Source organism: Nothoprocta perdicaria, unplaced genomic scaffold (genome assembly GCF_003342845.1).
Source record: "Nothoprocta perdicaria isolate Ctin4 unplaced genomic scaffold, notPer1 scaffold_18, whole genome shotgun sequence".
Taxonomy (NCBI): Eukaryota; Metazoa; Chordata; class Aves; order Tinamiformes; family Tinamidae; genus Nothoprocta; species Nothoprocta perdicaria.
Window position 1 is genome coordinate 2,269,699 of NW_020454982.1, and position 21,667 is coordinate 2,291,365.

Genomic DNA, 21,667 nt, shown 5'->3' on the forward strand with positions numbered 1-21,667 from the left:
CTGATGCTATGCTGGATGAGGTCCTTGATTTTCTTTTAAGGAACTCAATGTGGAAGGCTTTTCAGAGAATACATCTGTATTTCTAATTTGCACCTTGAAGGATGAAATTGACTGGAGAGATGGTGAGAATGAATAAATTGATTCACAGTAGGTTGACAACTCCCTGTGTATCGCTTTCTGTGAAACATCCGTGGGTGATGCCACCACAAAATTTGACTGCTGGCTTGCACGCTGGCCTACTAGCAATGCGGGATTAAAAACCTGTTACTCAGATATGTGCAACTGAATTCATGGCACTGTCTTCCAGTTTACTTTGATTTTTGTATAGATGGTAGCAAAGCTGGAATAGACCAAGCGAAGACCTTTAACTGTCATCCCTGCTCAGCTGCCTCTTACTGGTATGTGAGTGGAATAATGTAGAAGAAAGTCATGTCCAGGACTAGAAATAATAATTCAGAAAATATTTTTTTTTAAAGTGATTTTATATTTTTTTAAAGCTGCAAGAGGAAAAATAATGGAGACTAAGTTTAGCAACTATTACAGTATACAATTTTTACCAGCAACTCATTAGAGGCATTCACTTGCTGCTATCAGTGATGCTGATGACAACTTATATAGATCACAGTTTTTCTCTTGTGGTCATGTGCACTAGTAATTTATTATTTGATTAATCATATAAGGCAGTACAAAATTTAAGTTCACCAAGTAGTTTCACAGCATTTAAGAATATACTATAATTCTATCAGCTGTTCTGAAAAATTGGAAAGTTTGGTAGATATCAGTTTCTAAAATGCAATGAATATACACTGAATATAACTGGTGAATAACATTGAATGGTAGATGTAGATCAAATGCTCCTGCTCACCATATATTAACTAAAGATTTTTCTAATTTGTTTCTATTATAGATAAAGCGTATTCACCTTCATGCCTCTTTATTCTGTGATAAAGATACGTAATATACACTCTCAGACACCATCCTTATGTTGAGCACACTTACTAAGTAGAACTGTAGTATTTGGCTTTCTTTCATCCTGAGAGTTGTCCAATTTCATGCAAAGATGAAATGAGACAAGAGGCTCTGATATCCTGGCAGTCTGTGCTTGGTGCTTAAGAATGAAATAATTAAGTATATGAAACTCTTAACTATCATTTCTTCACAAAGAAAACATAAAATTATGTAATTATGCACTACTAGGATTTAATTTTTTTTTCAGCCCTTGTAGAATCTGCTCCCTTTTTTTGATTCATTTGTTTGTTTGCCTTGGGCTGTGGGGTTTTTTCTTTTTTTTTCTTTTTTTAAAGCCCAAATGGACATTGTTGTAGCTTTATTATAAGGAACAATTTGCTGCATCACAGCTGGCCATCAGTGAGTCATTGTCGACTTAATTCCATAGATGGCTTGAGTCTGATTCATTCTTAGATAAACAGTGCCAGGACACATACTAGCCTATTGAAACAGTGACATGTTTTATGTGTGTTTCCATTTGTGTGTGAGGTTTATTTTGCTGTAGGTTTATTTTTTTTTCAGGGTAGAGGGAAGGACTATTAACCACAAGCTCTAGAGCCTCAGATTTTATAATTAGAAATCAATTGGGCAAAGCCTAGTTTTGCATATGTGATCTCTTCCCATAACTGGATCTCAGTATGGCTTTCTGCTGAAATGAATTGCTACATTAACAGCTAATCTTTTTGCAAAATCGGTTTGAAACACTAAATTACCTATGTGCTTCTGGTGGCTCCATAGAAAAAGTTTAACCAACAAGAAATTGAGATTTTTTTTTTTTGTAATTTCCATTTTAATCCATGTGTTTATTAGTTTTAATTAGAAGCTGTTAGAAAACCTGTTGCCACTGCAGAGTAGCATTGACTTTGGTAAGGGCACAGCAGGACCAATTCATTTGGAGTTTATGTTCTTCATTTGTGTCTACAAGGAAGATAAAATGAAGCTGGACCATGTTATGGTGGCCAGATTGCTATAGGACATTTAGTCAATTGATTTGGCCACTATGGGCCAGTACGATGGTGTAGATCCATTTCTGTCCTGATTTTCCCCAGTATTTGGGACCTCTCAGGTGGCACAGAGGCAGTACTTCCTATTCTACTTATTTTCTGGTATGGCGCCCGTATCCTAAGCGTGTAGCTTAAAAGAAGCTCTCTGAGCAGAGAGTCTCGTTCCAGTGATGTTTCATTTCAGTGTGTTGACCAGGCAAACGACAAATTATGTTTTCTTGGATGATAATGCATTTGTAGCACTTGACATCTGGTGTTGCTGTTAAGTTGCTGCAATAGGGAGGATTTAACACAAGGTAATGCCACTGCTGCTCCTACTGCTGCAAGACAGCCAGACTACCTCAGCCGAATAAATGCAACAGTCAGGAAATGTATGAAATATGTTGCTCTTCTGTTTGGGTTACTTTTATGTTAGGAGGGGAAAGCTTTTTCCAGGTTAGAGAGAAAATTTCTAGTGAATAAGTTGATAATATTATTTGACATTTTTAAGTCAATAATAGTTTAATTCTGGTGTAACAACATCTATACTGGAGGAGAGGGTGTAAAGAACGTTTCATATTTTGTGTGTGTGTGTTTTTTTTTTTTTTTTTTTTAAGCTGATACCTAATTACCTATGCCAGTCAAATAATATTTTCTGGAATCGTGGAAGTCTAGTTGAGATTTGTAGTGTCACAGAGCTGAAGTGAACTGAATCTAAGTAACTGCAGATGTGGCCGATTTCATCTTTATCGGCTTATCTGAGCTTTAGCACTTAGAGGCTTCTGCCGGTTCAAAGCACAGATGTTGCTTGGTTGAAGAGAGTCAAACTGTGGTTGCCCTCCTTCACCTTTCACAAATAATGCTAGCTTAATTCAGGCTCATCTACTGCAGATCTTCTGGAAGTTTAGATATGCATTAAGTAAAATTGTATTCTGTTCTTATAATCTAAGAAATGCCAGAAAGAAAAATGAAACACATCAAACCTCCTGAAGTTTAATTTTATTTTTTGGAAAAAAATCTTTTTTTCTTTTCATGTAAATAAGTTTACTTTGAATTCTCCCCTTCTCCCTGTGTTTTTTACTTTGAGCTCGTTTTGTCTCATTTTTTGATATTTTGTAATTCAGTGAGGCATCACGGTGAGCTCAGAGCAGACCTGGCACCCTGTTTTGATTGCCCTTTTGGAAGGGCATGTTCCCATGGTGTGTTGGAATAGAATGACTCACAAATGTTTGGGTTTGAGTTGTTTCAGAAAAAAAACTCAGAGGCCTTTTTATTCTAACAATTTGAAGAAAACATTTTAATACCTATCTACATTTACTATTAAGCCTATTTTTAAAAGAAGGTTACTGGAGTCATTTCAAATGGAAACTATGAGACTGTGTTGAAGAACTAAGAGGAGATCAGGTGTAATCATATCCCTTCCTTTCCCAAAATCCGCTCCATCAGCTTTCAGACATACTCACATGTTGACGTTTTGCCTTGGGTCAAATCTGTCAGGCTCCTATTTGATATTTGCTATTTATGAAAAACTACCTCCCTCATAGCAATATCCTAAAGAAGTTGAGAGCAAATTTTGAGGTTTTTTTTTCCTGCTAAAGCAAGCAGTTGGATCCCCTGTGGTATATGTGGATTCTGATTCTGCTGGTGAGAACAGACAAAATGGGCTGAGTCCAAGGGAATGCGTGTAGGGCCTTGCAGCTCGATCAGACATCACCAGTGGTGACCCTGTCTGAGAGATCATTCATCTAGAATGGCCCCTGTCGTTTTTTTTCCGCTGGAGTGGATGTTTGCACATCAGCCAGCTGAGTACTTGATATAAATTTACATCACTACTAGATGCAGCAGCAGGATATTCCTTTATGCACAGCACCCCAAATAACGTGAAGAAAAGGTAAAGCAGGCTACGAGAAAAAGGGGAGGAAAGAACATGGAGAGGGAGGTTTGATTGAACATCTGAGGCCTTGACGTGGCGGGATGAACCTGTCACTTCAGTGTGTCGGAGTGCTGTCAGTTGTGCTAGTGGCAGGAATTAATTGGGACCCTCCATTTCGGAGGGAGACATCTGCAACGCCTTGTGCTCCATCCTCTTGTGGACCACAGCAGCAGAGGCAGGGGGTTAGTGGAGGGTCTTTATTGAGGGAAAAGGACTGTCTTTGTGCATGAGACTTTATTGTCTGTAGGTTTAAAGGTAACTGAAGGGGAATTCTGTCACTGCGAATGAGAGAGAACTTATGGAGGAGAAGGTAGTATGTGAATATTTATTATCTAATGTAGTTCAATGACTTTCATTATGACCTGCTGAAAAGTTTAGATAATCTCAAAGGTCCTTCTAAATCCTATGTGAGCTGAGTAGTACTCTCCAGGAGTATTACAAAAATGGATTTGAGCATTGCAAAAATGGATTTTACTCCACTCCCAACTTACCCTGCGATGACTCCTTATTCCCAATGTACTGGCAGCTGCTGAGGTATAGATGTTCGCGCCCTTTATCACTGAAGAACAACACCTACTTTTGGTGGGTGAGATACACTAATCAGAGAGATCTTGATCTATGGGATCGTAAAGCACAATCTAAGATCTGATTTGACATGCATTAATAGGGCTAGATGAATTCCAGCGACAGCTGCTTTGCTCTCCTTAATTTCAAGCTTTTAAAGCATTCGATAAAGCGGGTGTTTGCTGTCCATCCCTGAGCAGAATGTCAATTCTTGTTTATAACCTATAAAGTTAAAAAGAAAGACCTATAATTATCTCAAGCAGGCTCATTTGCATTATTTCTTCATAGTAATTACATGAACAATAGGTATTCTATACCTAAGAGCAAAATATATGTTGCTGTGCTGAAATATAATCACAGCAAATATGCTTTAATGTATGTTTTTGATACTGGTAAAGTTAAGGCATAACAAAAAGCCATCTTAATATCTACAGAGTGAGTCATAGAAAATAACAACATAACATTAAAATGATCCTGGTTCTAATAAGGCAAATAAACTATGATAAAGGGAATTAAATTGCTTCATTTTTGTTAGAAATAAAGGCTTAATTGGAGGATTTGTCTGGTTTTGTTTTTAAAGCAGGTAAGAATTCAGCTATCCTAGTACTCTAGCGCTTCTTCTGAGGTGAATAACATATTTCTGTTTAATGGGGCAATTTTGAAAAGCTAGAGACAAACGTTAATTTTGTATCAAGCCAAATAAAAATTTGGGGAAATATCAAAATTAAAAAAAATGTTTTGGATTAGGCATGGTATTTTTGTTCTTCCCAAAAGAAGTCTCCAATATTATATGAAATGAGCAGCAGAGGAAAAAAATCTTTAGTAAAAACAAAATGAAAAAAAAAAAAAAAAAAAGAATGTACAGTTCAAAGATTTTTAAAATGTTAAATAGTTTAAAAAGGAGAAGCTGAGATGCATAAAGATATGAAAAAAATTGACTCAGATAGTCAGATTGAAACATCCTAGTCAAAACAAGTTCAGGAAAAATAATACACTGATATTAACCTAATCCAAAATTTGTTTCCTTAATTAACTCTTGGATAAAATGCAGGTGAATGACTGAAGAGACAGGGTGCTGCTGAGTTTTCACTCTTATGAAAAAGTAGCAGCAAAAGGCGTATGCAGTTGCTTACACACATTTTGAGTCTGTCATCTTAGTAGTCTTAGCGGTTGTCATAGGAACTTCAGAAACTCAGTTTATTTTGAAAATTTTGCCTCCTTGTTTCTGTGATTCTGCTTTCTCATAGGTGGAATCAGAAGAAAAACGAATTTTCGCTTTTCGAAGGTGTGGTGAGGCTAATTTAACTACCGCTGTAGTATGCTCCTGTTGTGAGGTAACATACGTGAGTGTGTGAATATTCAGATGATGATAAGGACACCTTCATTGTGGTACAAAAAGTGAAGGGTTGTGTCTGCTTTGTGCAAGGCCCCAAGGGAGTTGCTGGTGTTTGGGATGAGTGGCCAGTCCCAGGCCTGCACCCTGGGGCTGGTGGTGCGGCCTGTTGATGATGGCCCTCTCTGCTATCCATATAAAGTGTCAGCTCTAGAAGAGAATCGTCCCAGAAGAGAGCTGGAGCCATCGGGAGTGAGAAGAAGTGAACATGGCAGTAGAATACCAGGCAGAATAAATCAGGCTTTGGAGTACTCTCAGCAAAGAAATACTCATTTAGTTTTCATCTGCACCAAAGATGCCATTGAAATCTATATTAGTTTTGCAAACAACTTGTGGCCTGTCTTTCAGGAGTGTGTTTTCCTTCATTTCAGCCAGCTGCTGCCCTTTCATTTGTTCTTGTGCAGATTGCTTGGAGGAGCTCCTTCCCTTCAAGCAGCTCCTTCGTCCTGCTGATGGTGAGGGGCTGGTTCTCTAGTGCTTCTCCAAATAGGCTTAAAATTTCAGGTACTGTCAAATCTTATCAATTCTGCCTTGTCACTCCACCTCTCCTTGTATTAGTACACAAACAGCACAGAAAAGAGTTATCTTTAGGAAATTTAAAACTCTGTAGGTATCCTTTAAAATGAGTATTATCACAAACGTACACTGATTGCGTTTTTCTTGTTTTGCTGCTTTTTTTTTCTTTCCCCTCCTTGCATAAGGTATTCATAAAGCTGTGATTTGCTTGTCTTTTGTGATACTACAAAAAAAAAAAAAAAAAAAAAAAAAAAAAAACATAATCCATAAATCGGCACCTGGAAGTTAAATATTTTTCAGCTTCATTTTTTGCTCAAGAATTATGTTGCCAAACATCAATTTACTTGATTTTTTTAGTAGCCTTATGCTGAGTATTTACAACCTTTGTTTCTTCCCTGCCTTTTCCTTTATTTACTGAAGGTATTTCTATTTCTTGGCTGTTCTCATCCTCACACTGGCTGGCACTTGTGTTTTGTTTTTCGCTATTTCCATCCCCTTGGAACTATATCTCAGAATACAGAAGAAAGCTGAAATAGGTGGATTTTTTTTTTCTTGTGATGATACAGCATGATTTAGGTGTGGTCATTCCAGCCTTTTCACATTTTTTTTTTCTGTTAGCTGTATTTTCTGCACAGCCTCATTCCTTTCTATTGTTTCAGAGCAGTTCTCAAACTTTTAACTAGTTAGCTCCTATTGAGATATTATATATATATATATAATATCTGTAGTTATGTTATATAAAAAACAAATACAGTCTATATAAATTCTTCTCTACCTTCCATTCTGTCTTATATACATTATGTTATATTATTTTCTTATACATTCTGTTCAGGTCTAGGGAATGGTATTGATGTTACTATTAAAATTGGACTGAGGAGAGATTGACCGCATTGACAGTGTGTAAAGGTGAAGTATAAGAAATCCATGGCTTTCAAATATCAAAAAGTGAAATTAGATTATTAAATACCATTTTTAATTGCAATCTCCATGAATGTGTCTCATCTTCAAAGGACTGTTCATGAGATATTCATAGTTATTGACAACCATAAGGATTTTTTAATCCTTATGGATTCTTTCAGAGACCTGGAACTGTTTGTTACACCTGTGTATCAATAATATATGAAACAAAAGAAGAATCTACAGCTCTCTCGGGGACTCTGCTTTCTGTTCTATCACAGGAAATGTTGCATTCCCTTGAAATTGCTTTGTACTTTCTCTGTCAGGTAGAGATTGCTTGGGTTTTGTGCTGCCTGGAAAGACAGGATTATAGTCAGGCTAATTATTCTTTATTGAAAATAATATTTGAGTCACTGTGTCATACTTTCTCATAGTACATACAAACGTTTTCTTTCTGGAAAAGAAAAGGAGGCTGGAGAACCCATGGGGTTTGCCTGTTTAGCTGTCTTGCTAGCGTGTTGCTGTCTAATCAGAAGCAGTTATGCACCACGTTGAAGAAGATTATGGCTTCCAGCGTTCTCTTCCTGTGGGCTTCTGTCTTTTTCTGAGAAAAGCTACCTATTAGTGGAGCTGGCACAGCTGAGACGGGGAACCATGCTACAGCTGATAAGCACATACAAACTCAGAAACCAAATGTGGTCAGTAATGAGGCATTTAATAGGGCTGTAAATTGTAGGTATGGGGGAAGCAGAGCTTGCTTTAATCATGCTGTGATTGTGATTTTTGGCTGCCCGTGATTCCATTTTTTTCAAAAAAGAAGAGCTAAATTTGATAAGATAAGACAAATTGTAATCTGTATCATATTTTTGTTTCAGAATATCAGTAACAGAACTGAGTAGTAGAACACTTAGGCTGCTAATATTTTGCTGGAGAACATCATGCAGCAGAATGGCTTTTCAGTTGACTTTGCCATCACTGTCCATTTATATACCCAGTGATTCCCATCTCCCTGGGCAAACAAAATATTTTCTTTCCTATATTCCAAGTAAATTGGAAAAGGCAACTTTACTGACTTGATAAATAATGTCATATATTATATTTTACTTCTGGGTCTTGCTGTTTCTAGGAGCCTATCTCATAGATAGTTGTTGATTTCATTATTTATCCAATTAAGTCAGTTGCAAATGGTTTTATTACCATCAGATATAGATAATGAATTTGTAGGTAACTTAGGAATTTAACTGAACTTCTACTGAATTGTAGTCACGAGGTCCTGAGAAATCATCATATGCTCCTTTGTCTCCTAACTTCAGTCTGCAATAATGTGCAAATCTTTGGTATTTGCAGTGCCAAAAGAGAGGAGAAGAAATAGTTGGTCACCTGTCCTCCTAACAAGAATATCCCTTTAGGGAAACTTAAAGGACAGCTGAGTGAGGAGAGGACCATATGGACTTTTGGCTGTTCTGTGCTTATAGAGTGATATAAGCACTTCCAACCTTGTGTGGGTAGAGAAATCTGACAGTGATTCAACCGTCATTAAATTAGTACAGATGTCTCCTGCAGCCTCCCACAGTAGTCTTACCGTGAGCTCAGACAATTTGGATAAAGGTCTAGACTAAATCATTGCTAAATCTGTATGGATTCTGGCTGTTTTGAGATTGACATATGTTACACACAGCTTCTGTCATACTGATTTGTACAAAATTTGTCTGCATTGGTGTCGGCCAAAATTTCTTTTTTGAGGATATATGAGACAATGACCTCTAATTTTGAGATATTTTCAATTGAGATGTTTTGAACTACAGCCAGGTTACAGTAAATTACATAAATGAAAAGATACACCAAAAAAAAGGTCAATAGTGCTGGCATCTATAATCAGTGCATTGCTATTTTTCACTCAGGGAAAGCAAATCGGGTATCTGATGTGCCTAAAAAGGGATAATCGTCACATGGACTTTTGTCTCTAAGCAATGAGAAGGAACTGCAGGACTCGATACTACTTCCTAGAAATCAGAATTAACATTTTAGTGAATTTCAAACTCTGCCAGACTGGGCACAGTTGTTTATTCCTGTGTATTTAATATTGTGTTTTTGGAAGGATTTGTTTTCTTCACCCCTCTATCACTTCTTCCAGAAAAGCATTAATAATTACAGCAGATGTGATCTATCTCTGTTGGTTTGCTAGCAAGTGTTATGACAGACATAACCTTCACAAATTGGTCTGTAAGAAATTCTCAGGAATGCCTGGATTGCTGAAAATGCATGGGAAGTTACATAGGAAGCTTTGAAAGCCACACAAATGCTGTGGCTGGTGACTTCTTGTGAAACTGCATGAAACTGTAACGACTGTTTGCAGCCTGGTTCTCCCGAATACCATGCTGTTCTGCAGTAGTTATCCACGATACACATCTAACTACAAGAAAATGGGGAAAAACAATCAAATTATCCTCATATCTGTTTAATTCTGAGATGTGCTGTGGTGATGTTAGTACCTCATGCAAACACGTATCTTCAAAGGACTCATGTTTAGTTTGCTGATGTATACTTTATTATAGCATCCCTTGTGTTTATTTTCATATTCCAGGTAACTTGAAAAATATTTTTTTGTAAGAAAAAATATTTACTGTAGCCATTTACACAGTCACAGGTTAGTGTAAATACATTCAGAAATCAGTAATACTGTCACATGCAAGCAGAGGATTTGTGTGATAATCAATATTTAAGTACTCGCTATTTAATTTTTCAGTTGCTTTCCCTGACAAAGCAAGTACCTTCCCAGCCATTTTCAGTTTTAGCTCAAAGCTGGCTGTGTGGCTGATGTTGATATTTTTAAACTTTTGAAGTGTTTGACAGACAATTGCCAGCAAAGAGCTTCTATTTGGACTGCCAGCTTTGCACATTATGTAGTTTGAGACAGAGCGCTCGCTTCCTTATGCTCAGACGCTGAAGTATGCAAAGCAGTCACCTGAATTGTGAAAAACTACCTCCAGGAAGCTGTGCCTTTTATGCTTTCACATTTGTTTTGTAATATTATTCTATGTGAAGGAATTCTACATGGGTTTGAAGTGCTAGGATTAAGAGGGAAGACAGTTTAAACATATTATCTCTGGGATGCTCCTAATCATTATGTGCACAGTGAGTTCAGAAGCCAGGGTGGTGAAAGCAGCTGAAAGCAGGGCATTTAAGCATTGTAAAATCATGACAGCTTAAATATGTTTAAATAAATAGAAATATCCTGGCACCTTTGACCAAGCTGGCCTATTGTATTTTTTTCTGCCTTTGCTGATCCAGGCTATAGCTTGTCTAGTTTGACAGATTTAGTAAGCAGCCTTCAAATTACTGCTGTGGCTATGTAGTGATTAACTTTTTTATTCCTCTTCTGCAATCCTAAAAGTATGTATTATAAGATATTGCTCTGACATTCACTCGAGAAAATCATTTGAAAAACACAAAGAGGTCTTAGCGCTCAAGTGCCATGTACTCTGTGCCTGAGAATGAAGCCTAGCAAGTTATAATAAGCTTTTAAAGAGGAAAGGAAAAATACAGCTCAAACAACACAGAAGAAAAGCTCAGAACAGTGTGAATAACAAGATGATGATTAAGGGAACAAAAGGGAAGGATGTGGCATGTAGGAACTGCCCAGTTTCTCGCTTGCACCTTGAATTGGATATTCCCACTGCTTATGTTTCTTTATAGCTTTCCGCATCTTTTGTCTGTTTTGAGGAAGGAGGAGCATGAGGGGCTCTGCTGCCAGTAGGAACTGCCAGCCAAAATGGGAACAGCCTTTTGAAGCTGCGCCTGGAGATCTCACAGGGTCTTAAAGATACCAGCAAACTGGTTTGTTTCTGGATCTGACAGGGTGGAGAAGGAAGTAAAGGGCTCTGCTGCTCTTTCACTGAGGTGGGAAAAGAGCAAGACGTGCAGGAGACACCGTGAACAATGAGACTGTGTGAAGCTTGACCCCAAGCAGTAGGAGATTAGAAAGAGATTATTTTTTTCCCATTAAGATACAAAATAGGGAACGTGTTGCACAGGACTGAAAACTCTGGCTTTGCATGCAATTTTGAGGGTCTCTTCATGCTGAACTATATATAAAATGATAAATGAAATAATATATTTCACTATAGATGAAATAATAGAGAAATAAAGAAGATAAGAAAGGATTCCTATCTGGTGAAGAGACACAACTGCATTGTTCACTTGTAAGTGTTAGAAATGGCTGGCTTAGAAAATTAAGATCCTTTTACAGGAGGGGAGTCTGCTGAAACATAAGAAAGTAGCAGCAGACGGTTCAGAAATAGTTGCACGGACTCCAAGCTAGGCAGAAAGCCAACTGCAAAGAGGTGCCAACCATCTGAGGCCACTCAACGCAGGATAGTTGGGCACTGAGTAGCTGCAGAAACGCATGGCCAAGGGCAGTAGTGGAACTGCGGAGGGGCACAGGTCCTACGTGGTGGCTGTGTCCTCAGGACAGAAGGGGAGACAGATGGTATTCCCAAATGGAAAGCAAAGGGCCAAGGCCAGAAGTAGGAATAACAGGAAGCCTTGGTTGTCGCCTGGCTTAACGTAAGGATTCAGGAGAAACAAAGTGTATGAGAAACACACACCCACACCCCAACCTGGTATCGTGCACTGAAACGATGCTAGCAAAGAGCAGAAACTAACTGCCCTGCCCCTCTTGCCGTCAGGGGTGCTGAAGGTGAACGCTGGGAATGGCTGTGGATTTGGGATAGAGTTTGCATGCAAAGGCGGTTTCCTCGCTCTTGGAGAGTCTTAGGGGGACAGGAGTAGAGTGAGAGTGTTCTGTGAATCAGCACCTTGCTCTCTAAGTCTTCTAACTACTACCTATTATGAGGATCCAAAATGGAATACTATAATTAGCTGGAGATAACTTGGAGAGTCTTTTTTGGAGTGTCTTAAGTAGTCCTACAGTCTGGATTTCTTTTCCCTATTTTAGATTTATTTGAAACTGGAATTGGGCTTCTCTGTTCCTTGCTCTCCCATTTATAAAAATGAAGATAACTATTCTTCCTGATGTGCTGGGCAAATATATGCATTAGCAACAAGAATTTCAGGTGGCCTAGTAACACAGATGCTGCATGAGAGATGCACAGAAAGCAGAAGTGGTGGTTTAACTAGGCAGGACTTGGATCAAGATTCAGTCAGTTTCCTGTGCTCTTTTTCTTTAATCAGTTGGTCATCATCACTGAACTAGAACAAACAGATTTTTAGATCCCAATCTTGTCTCTGCTTTTTAAATAGCATTTCACTCTATTGTGTTATACAGTGAAACTGAAAGGTAAGTAATGAAAAGCAGTTTGTGCACAGTTGCAGTACGAATATAAACAGAAACAAAATTAGCAAATCAAATAGNAAAAAAAAAAAAAAAAAAAAAAAAAAAAAAAGAGTGGCAAAGAATAAACCAGAACATAAAAGAAGCCATCTGGAATCAAAGATATGGAAAATGACATGGTAGGAAACTGAGGCAAACAAAAGCAGAGATTGCTTTCCTAAATGAAAGTATTAGGGATATTATTGCTTTTATTCTCTTTGAATATGGTTATGACATGGCAGCTGAAAAGTGTGACCAGGAATGTCTTTTGACAGTTACTTTAAGGACTTCAAGTTACATGATCCTCATGTCTTAAATGAGACCTTTGTCATCCCTGGACTTCTCCCTGTTCTTTCTGGAGGTATTCAGAATAATGGCCCTATGTCAGATGTATCAAATGTGTGCCCCGGTTTGTCATTTCCCTGAATAATAATGCAATATTTTTGATTTCTCTCTACCTCATTTTGCAACTATAATTCCCATAACGAAAGATGGGATCAGTCTATCCATGAAGAAAATTATGGATTCTATTAAATTGACATTATGCTCACTTTATTAATTCCACATTGTGTACAAATGAATTGAACCTATCTATAATAGTTTAATTATAAATGATTTCTTTTAAACTCTGGGTCTTCAGTGAATGTGCTCATTTCCCTTTATGTGCTACAGCTCATCAACAAAAAACACAAAAAGCTTTCATAACACCTAATGATTTTCATATTGTCTAGCAAAAAAAAAAAAAAGGAAAAGGTGAAAAAAACCTAAAAGGCTAACTACAGACAGGAACACTTGATGTTCTTAGAACACACAGGATTTGGAAAAGGCTCCTAAAAGCTAAAAGTCATACTTCTAAGTTCATTAATAGAGTCTGCCTTGTCAATGAGGATTTTATATGGCAAGGCCTAAGAAAAAGATTGAAGAAGTTGAAGGTGCAATGTATTTGTGTGTGTAACATCAGGTGAAAAAGTCAGTGATTCACTAGATAATCCTGTAAGAAAGTTTCCATGGTTAAGAACATTCTTTCACAGAGAAATGATACAAAGGCACATTACGGCTTTTACCTTCAAAAAGTAAGTTGTCATTCCCTTTTAACTATGCAAGGATGAATTAATTGCTTTCTAACAAACTCAGATAAATACTTTACTACATAATGCATTTTGTTCTCTTAGAAATAGCAGTGGGTATTTTCATGATGCATAGATCTTCCCCTTCTTTTGAGTTATTGGTAAATATATCCTTTTTGACTAAGCATGAGGAAATTTGGGTTATAAAACCTCCCTCTGGTCTTACTCATTATGGGCTGTATGGGGTTGAATATCAACAACACCTGGAGAGGATGCAAAGTGCCCATGGCTGATCAACAAGTTTCTGCTTATTCTGGATGTGGACCAAACCTAGAGCTCTTTACTGGTGAGCATGTGGCTTCACTTCAGGCCAGTGCTGAGCAAGTGCTGGCTTTGCCGCTCGTTTGGTGAGGCAGCTGTCTGAGAGCATGTGTGACAGTTATCATCTACAAAAGAAACTCTCATGTTTCTCTAGAGTTACTAAAGAGCTTCATAAGCCCAGCTTGGAACTTGTGCTGTGTTGGTCTACACCTTAAATCCTTGGCTACGTATATAGAACCAAGTATACATTAAGAAAACATGGCTAAAAATATAAAGACTGAGTATCTGTTGAAAAGGAGAATTTAATATGAATATCATGCTCATATATTTGGTTTTTATTGCGGAGTAATACTTTTAAGTCCACAGAGTGTCTCTCTGAGTTTCATCTCTGCAGTTTCTCTTGCATTGATTGTAATTATGCGTGTTTGTAATATATGTACGTGGGAGACTATAAATATATGTTATATATTTGAATAGTGTGTTGGCAACACTTCTAGATACGCATTCATTATTACTGAAAATAATGTTAGTTTTGTGGCAGTACACTGTGTGTGCTATTAGCATTAATCCTGGCTTCGTTGATCATCATCTGTATTCTGAGGCAGAACGGCTACAGAATTAATAATGATTAGGAAGTCTGGTGGTTAGAGAGTTCATTTTGAGTGAAGTCCATTTTTTTTAGGAGAGGGCCTGTACTGAGGCTACAGGAGAGCCATTGGTAGGGTGTTAATACAGAGCATCTGCATCACTGGTAAAGCTAGGAGAGGATCCAGAGCCCCTCTTGTTGTCATAAATCCATGCACAAATTGGGTGATGGGGTTGCATCTGCTACCATAAGAGAGATGGATGTCGCTGTGTCCCACAGAGAAGTCAGTGATGGAGGAATAGGAAGATTTCACTTCCTTTGAAGTCTTGCTAATCTCTGAATCTCATGTAAAAGAAGCGACTTTGACTCAATGAACTAAGCTTTCTCTTGATTCTTTACTTTTAGTTCTGGGATGATATCAAGCAGTAGGACATATGGGCTAGCTATTGATGCTCCCTCTGTCAAATGGAAATTCTTGTTATTATTTGTAAACATTGTGAAAAACATGAGGTCAACTTTTAAAAAGATGCAGTGAGTAAAGCTACAGGTGTGGAAAGCAGTTTCACATTTGTGAGGCTTTTTCAGCGGAAACTAATATTCATTTATCATATTCATTATGGCTCTCTGTCATTCACCTAGACCCTATATAATTATGTGGTTAATGATCTTTAACCTTCACATGAACACAGCTTGCTGAAGCTTGACGATTACTTTAAATCACCATTCACATCTCATAGTAAAGAGTAAATGTTACTTGGAAAGAATATTGTGCTTTCTGACTTAGAATTTCACTTCAGTCCTATGCTTTGTCACTGTAAGTAGATCTGGGTGATTTAATCCTAAAACAAAGTAGTGAAATGATTTCAAAAAATTGACCCTTTCATAGGTCATTTATTAAATATTTTAAGTGAAAGAACTTTGTCTAGAAAAGATATCTTAATAACATCATAAAAAGTAAATATCATTTCAGTAAATGCCAGAGTTACAGTTTATTTTCACTAAACAGCTAAGAATATTACCATCATTTTTGGCATCATTAATCTTTGGGTAAAAAAAAAGTCTAGATTCTAGTGATTCAAATTGAGTGTCCAAATAATGTTATGAGAAGACATTACTGTAATTCAAGTAAGAATATTCTGCCAAAATGCTCATGTACAGTGTTAATAATACCTGAGTTAATAATACCTAAGTTAATAATATAAACCTGATATGAAAGAAAAGAATCTTTTAAGACAATAATAAAATAAAAAAAAAATTATATTGATATTACTTTGCAGAAAAACTGCAGGATCAACAGTAATGAGAGTACTGTCAAATTTTGGAGATTATTCTCAAGTAAAAGTTAGTGGCAGCTACAAAAAGAAAAGAGATAGAAGGCCAAGGTTTTGGGAAGTGTCTCACCTGTCTGTTGAAGTGTTTGTTTATGAGGGTTGGGCAGGAAGAGTGAAATGGTTTGTGTAAGTTCATATTAAAATACTTTTTTAAAAAATACCAAAATGGTGAAGTGGTAAGAATGCATTGCCTAGCAAAACACAGAGGATGAAGTCACATCTCTTGTAGTCAATAGGAGTTAAACTGGTACTGTGAAAAGGATAATGCTCTGATGGCCCTGGGCTTTGTTCCATTCCTTTTTGTGTCCAAAGCATTTGTAAAAGAAAATAACACCTGCAAAAGTCACTTGGGCAGACTCAAAACAGTGGCTAAATATTAGTATCAACTGGAAAATCAAACCTGACTGCAGTTGCCCCTTGTGCTTCTTTCAGCAGTTTGACATTCCATTTCCAAAGGTGATGTTAAAGACATTTCTAACTTCTGAAGAGTTAGTTTGCAAATACATATTTTTTTTCACACAGTCTTTCATGGTGATTTTTAATGATGCTTTTCTAATTGCATGTGTTAGATGTAAGAGTAAATATATTGCACTTAAAGTGTTATTACTGCGTGCTTAATCTTTGAATTATTATCCTATATTCATGTTATATTGACATGAATATATTTTGTCCACAAATCGGAGCACTTGTCCTTGCAAATCAAAAGTTGTTGGAGAAAAAGTGGTGTTTAGGAGGTGGCTTTTAACCCACAGAAAGTCAATGGAAGTCTTTTTGCATCCAGTGTTCTTCAGTTTAGGCATTTGTTTAACAAAAATATAAAGAATAAAAACTGTATTTCCTGCACTGTTTCAGATTATTATAATCTTATATTGTTGTTTTTTGAAGAAACAAGTACAATCTAGATGTTTTTCTAATGGGAAGTAGAAAAAAATGGGAAGATTTGTGTAAAGGTTCTTTTCATCTGTTTGGAAGCTTGCTTTAACAGGGTATTCTTTTTGGATAGTACTTCTAAAATAAAGATTATAGAATTTTTTTAAACTCAATTAGCAGTGAAATTATGATACAGTTCTAGAATTTTGGGAATGCTACCAGTTAACATTTATATAGATGCCAGTCTTTGGTCATTTTCAGATACCTGCAAAGGAGTTGAAAGTGTAAGCAACTAGGTTAAAATATATATTATTGTTAGTCATCCATTTACCCTTTGATCTATTAGGTTATGGACATTTTGTGCTCATTCATTTTGATTAATAATAGTTCTGAAGGCACATTTTAGAGCAGGGATTTAAAATATTTGTAACAGCTGCTTTTTAAATAGGAAGTCTAATTATGCCTATGATTACATTCACTTTTAGTATGCATACAAATCCCTACTCTGTTTGTGTATTCAAGCTGAGATATGGATCACTGGAGCTAAAATTCAAGTACAAAAGAATAGCTTGAGAGAATGTATGGTTAGACCAATAGAAAAAAAAATCTGGGCTTAATTTCTTTCCCTAAAATGCCTATTTTTTCTTTTAGTTACATACAGACTTGGATCCTGGCAGCAGCAAAATCAAGTATATCCTATCAGGAGATGGAGCTGGAACAATCTTTGTGATCAATGACAAAACTGGAGACATTCATGCAATGAAAAGGCTTGACCGTGAGGAAAAAGCAGAGTACACTTTAACTGCTCAAGCAGTCGATAGAGACACAAATAAACCTCTGGAGCCTCCTTCCGAATTCATTATTAAGGTTCAAGACATCAATGACAATGCCCCGGAGTTTGTCGATGGTCCATACCATGCCACAGTTCCAGAAATGTCTGTTGTAGGTATGTATGTCTAAGCACACAACAACCTTGATTGCTCACCCTTTAAATTAGGCCAGTGTGCCACTGAGTTGTTGATAAATAATAGGATATTTATTATGTTGTTAGTGCAAATTTGCATATTGTCAAATCTTCTCTTAGCCGAAACTTTAATCTGTAGCACATTAGTATAGTCCCTTAGGAGTAAGAAAATGACTAACAGGTGTATTAATGTGTCTTTCTTTGTCCAACACTTTAATGGGCTGAATTTATATTCCCCTTATGATGCTGTAGTTAGAGAGTTGTTATCCAAAAGGATTTGTCAAGATTTGTTCCAACATGACATTCTAATCCTATTGATATTTTGTTGATGTTTAATTATCTGTGTATTTTCATACACAGATGTAACACTTGCAGCATGTTGATACATACTTATTTCCTTTTTATTGCAACCATAATGAGGAAAAAACATTGAAAAGAGAGATGCTGTGTCTGGGAATTGATGATGTACTCTGGAGTGGTCTTAACCAATTACCAGTGTGATTTGTAGGGAAGGTGGAAGACAAAAAAGAAAAAAAAAAGAGGAGGGAAAAAAAAAAAAAGAAGGAAAAAAAAGGATATTAAGTGTGTGATGGAGGAAGACGGACAATATGAGTAAATAGTCTTTGAAATAAATATTACTTCTATTTATTCGTTTTACTGGTAAAGCCATTTCCTCATGAACGTTTTGGTTTCACGTTTGCAAACCCGGTCCTTTGTTCTATATTTGCAAATGTACATTATGTGCTACAGAGATACATATTTATGTGCCAAGCCCCTCATCCCCAACAGATACATATGTATTCAGTGCAGGTCTTTAGTTCAGCTATCCAACCATTAGAATCACTTTCTTGTATTCATTCAGTATAAACAAAAATATCAAAATTTGACCATAAAATGTAGAATAAATTCTAGATTTTTTCAGTATTAGGTTGAAGATAGTGTGTTTTTTTCAGTAATTTGTCTATATTCATCAAAGCAAGGTAATTGAAGGAGTGTCAATCCACTTAGCCAAAGGAGCAGCACCCTAGCAAAAAATTTTAAAAATGGTATTTGATCTTATTGTAGCTAAAAAGAAGTGGAACATGAGAAGTAAAACCATCCTACTATAGATATTCAGCGCAAAGAATTGTGCCAGGTTCTTTTCAGCTGCAAGTATGGTGTGTTGACTAGACTGTGATAGTTGACTTTTTTTTTTTTTTTATCAGCTTCTCTCCTCCAAATTTTCATATCTTGGTTGCATTGAATTGCTTGTGCTAAACTGATATGTGACTTTTCAAGCCTGTGTGTCAGTTCTACTAACACACAGGATTTAATTTTGTTAAATTGCTTTTAATTATACAGCAGAACAAATGTAATGTGGACCTGTTTTTAGAGGTATTTTTGCCAGGCTCTAGGCAAGAAAATAACTTAATTCAGTTGGAAGGAAGGAGTGTATAAGAGAAGAAAGGAGGGAAATCGAAGACAGTTGTTACATGAATGGAACTTGTTTGGTATTCCAGAGAAAAGAAAGAAAACAAGTATACACAGGCAAGAAAAGACACTTTTTCAATCACAAAGTCTGCTATAAAAGTAATTTCTACTCATACATATGGGCAGGTTTTTTTTTGCAGTCATTAAGAAAATCATGGATCTTATCCAAGGAACATTCGCTTAAGTAAGACTAGAAAAAGTATAGGCAAGTCAGAAGATCAGAAGATCAAAAATACAGGAGTTGGTTAACATGCAATTTAAAAGACGACGGTCTGAGAGCAAGGGAAGGCTGTAAGGGAAACAAAAGATAGAAGTGAAACAATTGTGAAAAGTATTAGGGTGAAAAGCAAAAGAGAAACACAAAAAAGGAATGTGTTAAAAAATGAGTAAGAAGAGAAGGATGCAAGATGGGAAAATTTGATAGTAAAAGGTTTTACAAGCTTGGAGATTAGAAAAGGGGGATGGATTTTGCAGGATCCTAAAGACAGGATCTAGTCCATCTGGTTCCCCAAACATGGTAGAAACCCAGAGGAGCACAGTTCTTCCTTGAACAGGCTGTGAAACTTTTCAGTTCTTTTCTAATCTATATTCCTATGCTGTCTGGAAAAAAAAGAAGAAGAAGAAAAAAAGTCTAAAATCAATTTAACAGTACGAATAGAGATATATTCTAAGTTACCTCAGAGGCCTTCTGTTTAGTACCTTTATTACCAAAACTCTACAAGTTTTCTACCTCTGTGTCTTATAATCTCTGATCCTTTCTTATTCTTTATATGACATTCTTGGAGGCTGTAGTTTCCAAGCTATTTCTCTGAAGAAATAGAAGCATATACAACTCTTCTTTCCTTGCAAAACAAAACCTAATTCTGAGTAGCACCCAAAAATTCAAAGCATGTGTCCATTGCATTACCTGGGTAATGAAAGTCTGTAAAATGAACGCAGAAGGTACCATCAGGTCTCCTTCTTAGTCTCTAATGGAACCAAAATTCAAGACTAACAATCTGTAGATAAGAATGTTACCTCTTTATCATTTTTTTTCTCACTGTTTTCTTCTGCCTTCCTCCTTCAATCCACTTGTAGCAACATTGAGAGCTGTGCTAAATGATGAACTCTGGATGCTTGAACCTTTTTTTTTTTTTTTTTTTTCTATTAGCTTTCATTTGCCCCCTTAAAATCACTTTCACTTCTTTTAAAGGTTTATAGGGAAGCTCTTCCTCCTTTCAGAGTTCAAGGAATTTCCTTGCCACACTATATGTATACCACTTCCATTATCCACTTACCTAATTCCCCTTAAAGAGATCTCCACCTACTGCTAATTTCAGCCTTGACATTTCTGCAGCACAGTCATTACTAAGCAGTGTTCTTATTCAGAATAACAGAGAGTTCTGATAAGTCTCTTCTCGAATGCTGTAACAATTCTGAATGTCCTGAAACAGAGGAGGAACTTGTATGCTATATATATAGTACTTATGTAATGAGGATGCAGTACAAGGCATTTTATTTTTGGACCTCTGTGGAAAGCAGTGCATAAAGTACAGATGAACGCATTAACCTTTCAGAATCCTGTAACATAACTGCTGAGGTTCTTACACAACACAATTTTTCTATTGGGTAATATATTCTACATAATATAGCAGATACTGGTTTTAATGTCATATGTGATGTATTATATAAATATGTAGGTGGTGCTTTTGCATGTCTAGACTATGAAAGATACCCTATGGGAAGGTGAAAAGTGGAGTGTACCTGCAACGTTGTATGCATTATGTTTATGTATGTGTATAAGGAGATTATCCCACACATATATGGCCATAAACCAACCTGTTTGTTTTTTATGTCGTATGTCAGTGATATCTGGAAAATCTTATTTCCTTAGTAAGATAATAGAGAAGGCTGTGCAGGCTTTCCTCCCACTGCTTGGTGCAAAAGCGATTAGTATTTCAGTGTGTTATCTCTGGCAGGAATGCTGTTCACTTTTCAGCTGTCTTCACAGAACAGCCACCCACACACGTACTGAGTGGTGGTTGCAGGCACTGCGTTCAGAGTTATTTTGAAATAATGTATTTTTCTCTTTGAGGAGAGAGGACCACATGGCAAAAAATGTTTCGAGTTTGCATGTGAGTTCCTCCTTGTTTCATCTCTGGTTTCTCTGGTTTTCCTTTTTTTCCTCTTTTTTTTTTTTTCCTCCTCAATTATGTTTTGTATATAATCTATGCTAGTAAGCCCTGTTTCCTAGCTCTGAAATGATGAATTTAGTTGTGAAAGCTGTTAATGCATATGGGAAGTGGCCTTTTTGCTGAAATGGTATCTTTCAATGTTTTAATTCCGATACTAATTTTCTTAAGGAATCAAAGATCAGAACATGGAACTTTTAGCATCACTTCATTGTAATTATATTGCATTTCAAAAATGGAAAATAACTTGTTTGTAAAACC

The 21,667-nt window shown here is 36.6% G+C and overlaps 1 protein-coding gene across 1 annotated transcript in view; it reads left to right on the top strand.

Moving 5' to 3' along the window:
• CDH8 (cadherin 8) overlaps positions 1 to 21,667 on the top strand; it is a 107,088-nt gene that overhangs the window by 14,255 nt on the left and 71,166 nt on the right. Inside the window, exon 2 of the mRNA XM_026036514.1 lies at positions 17,453 to 17,747. Coding sequence (XP_025892299.1) covers positions 17,453 to 17,747 — 295 coding nt within the window. The remainder of the gene's footprint in view (positions 1 to 17,452; positions 17,748 to 21,667) is intronic.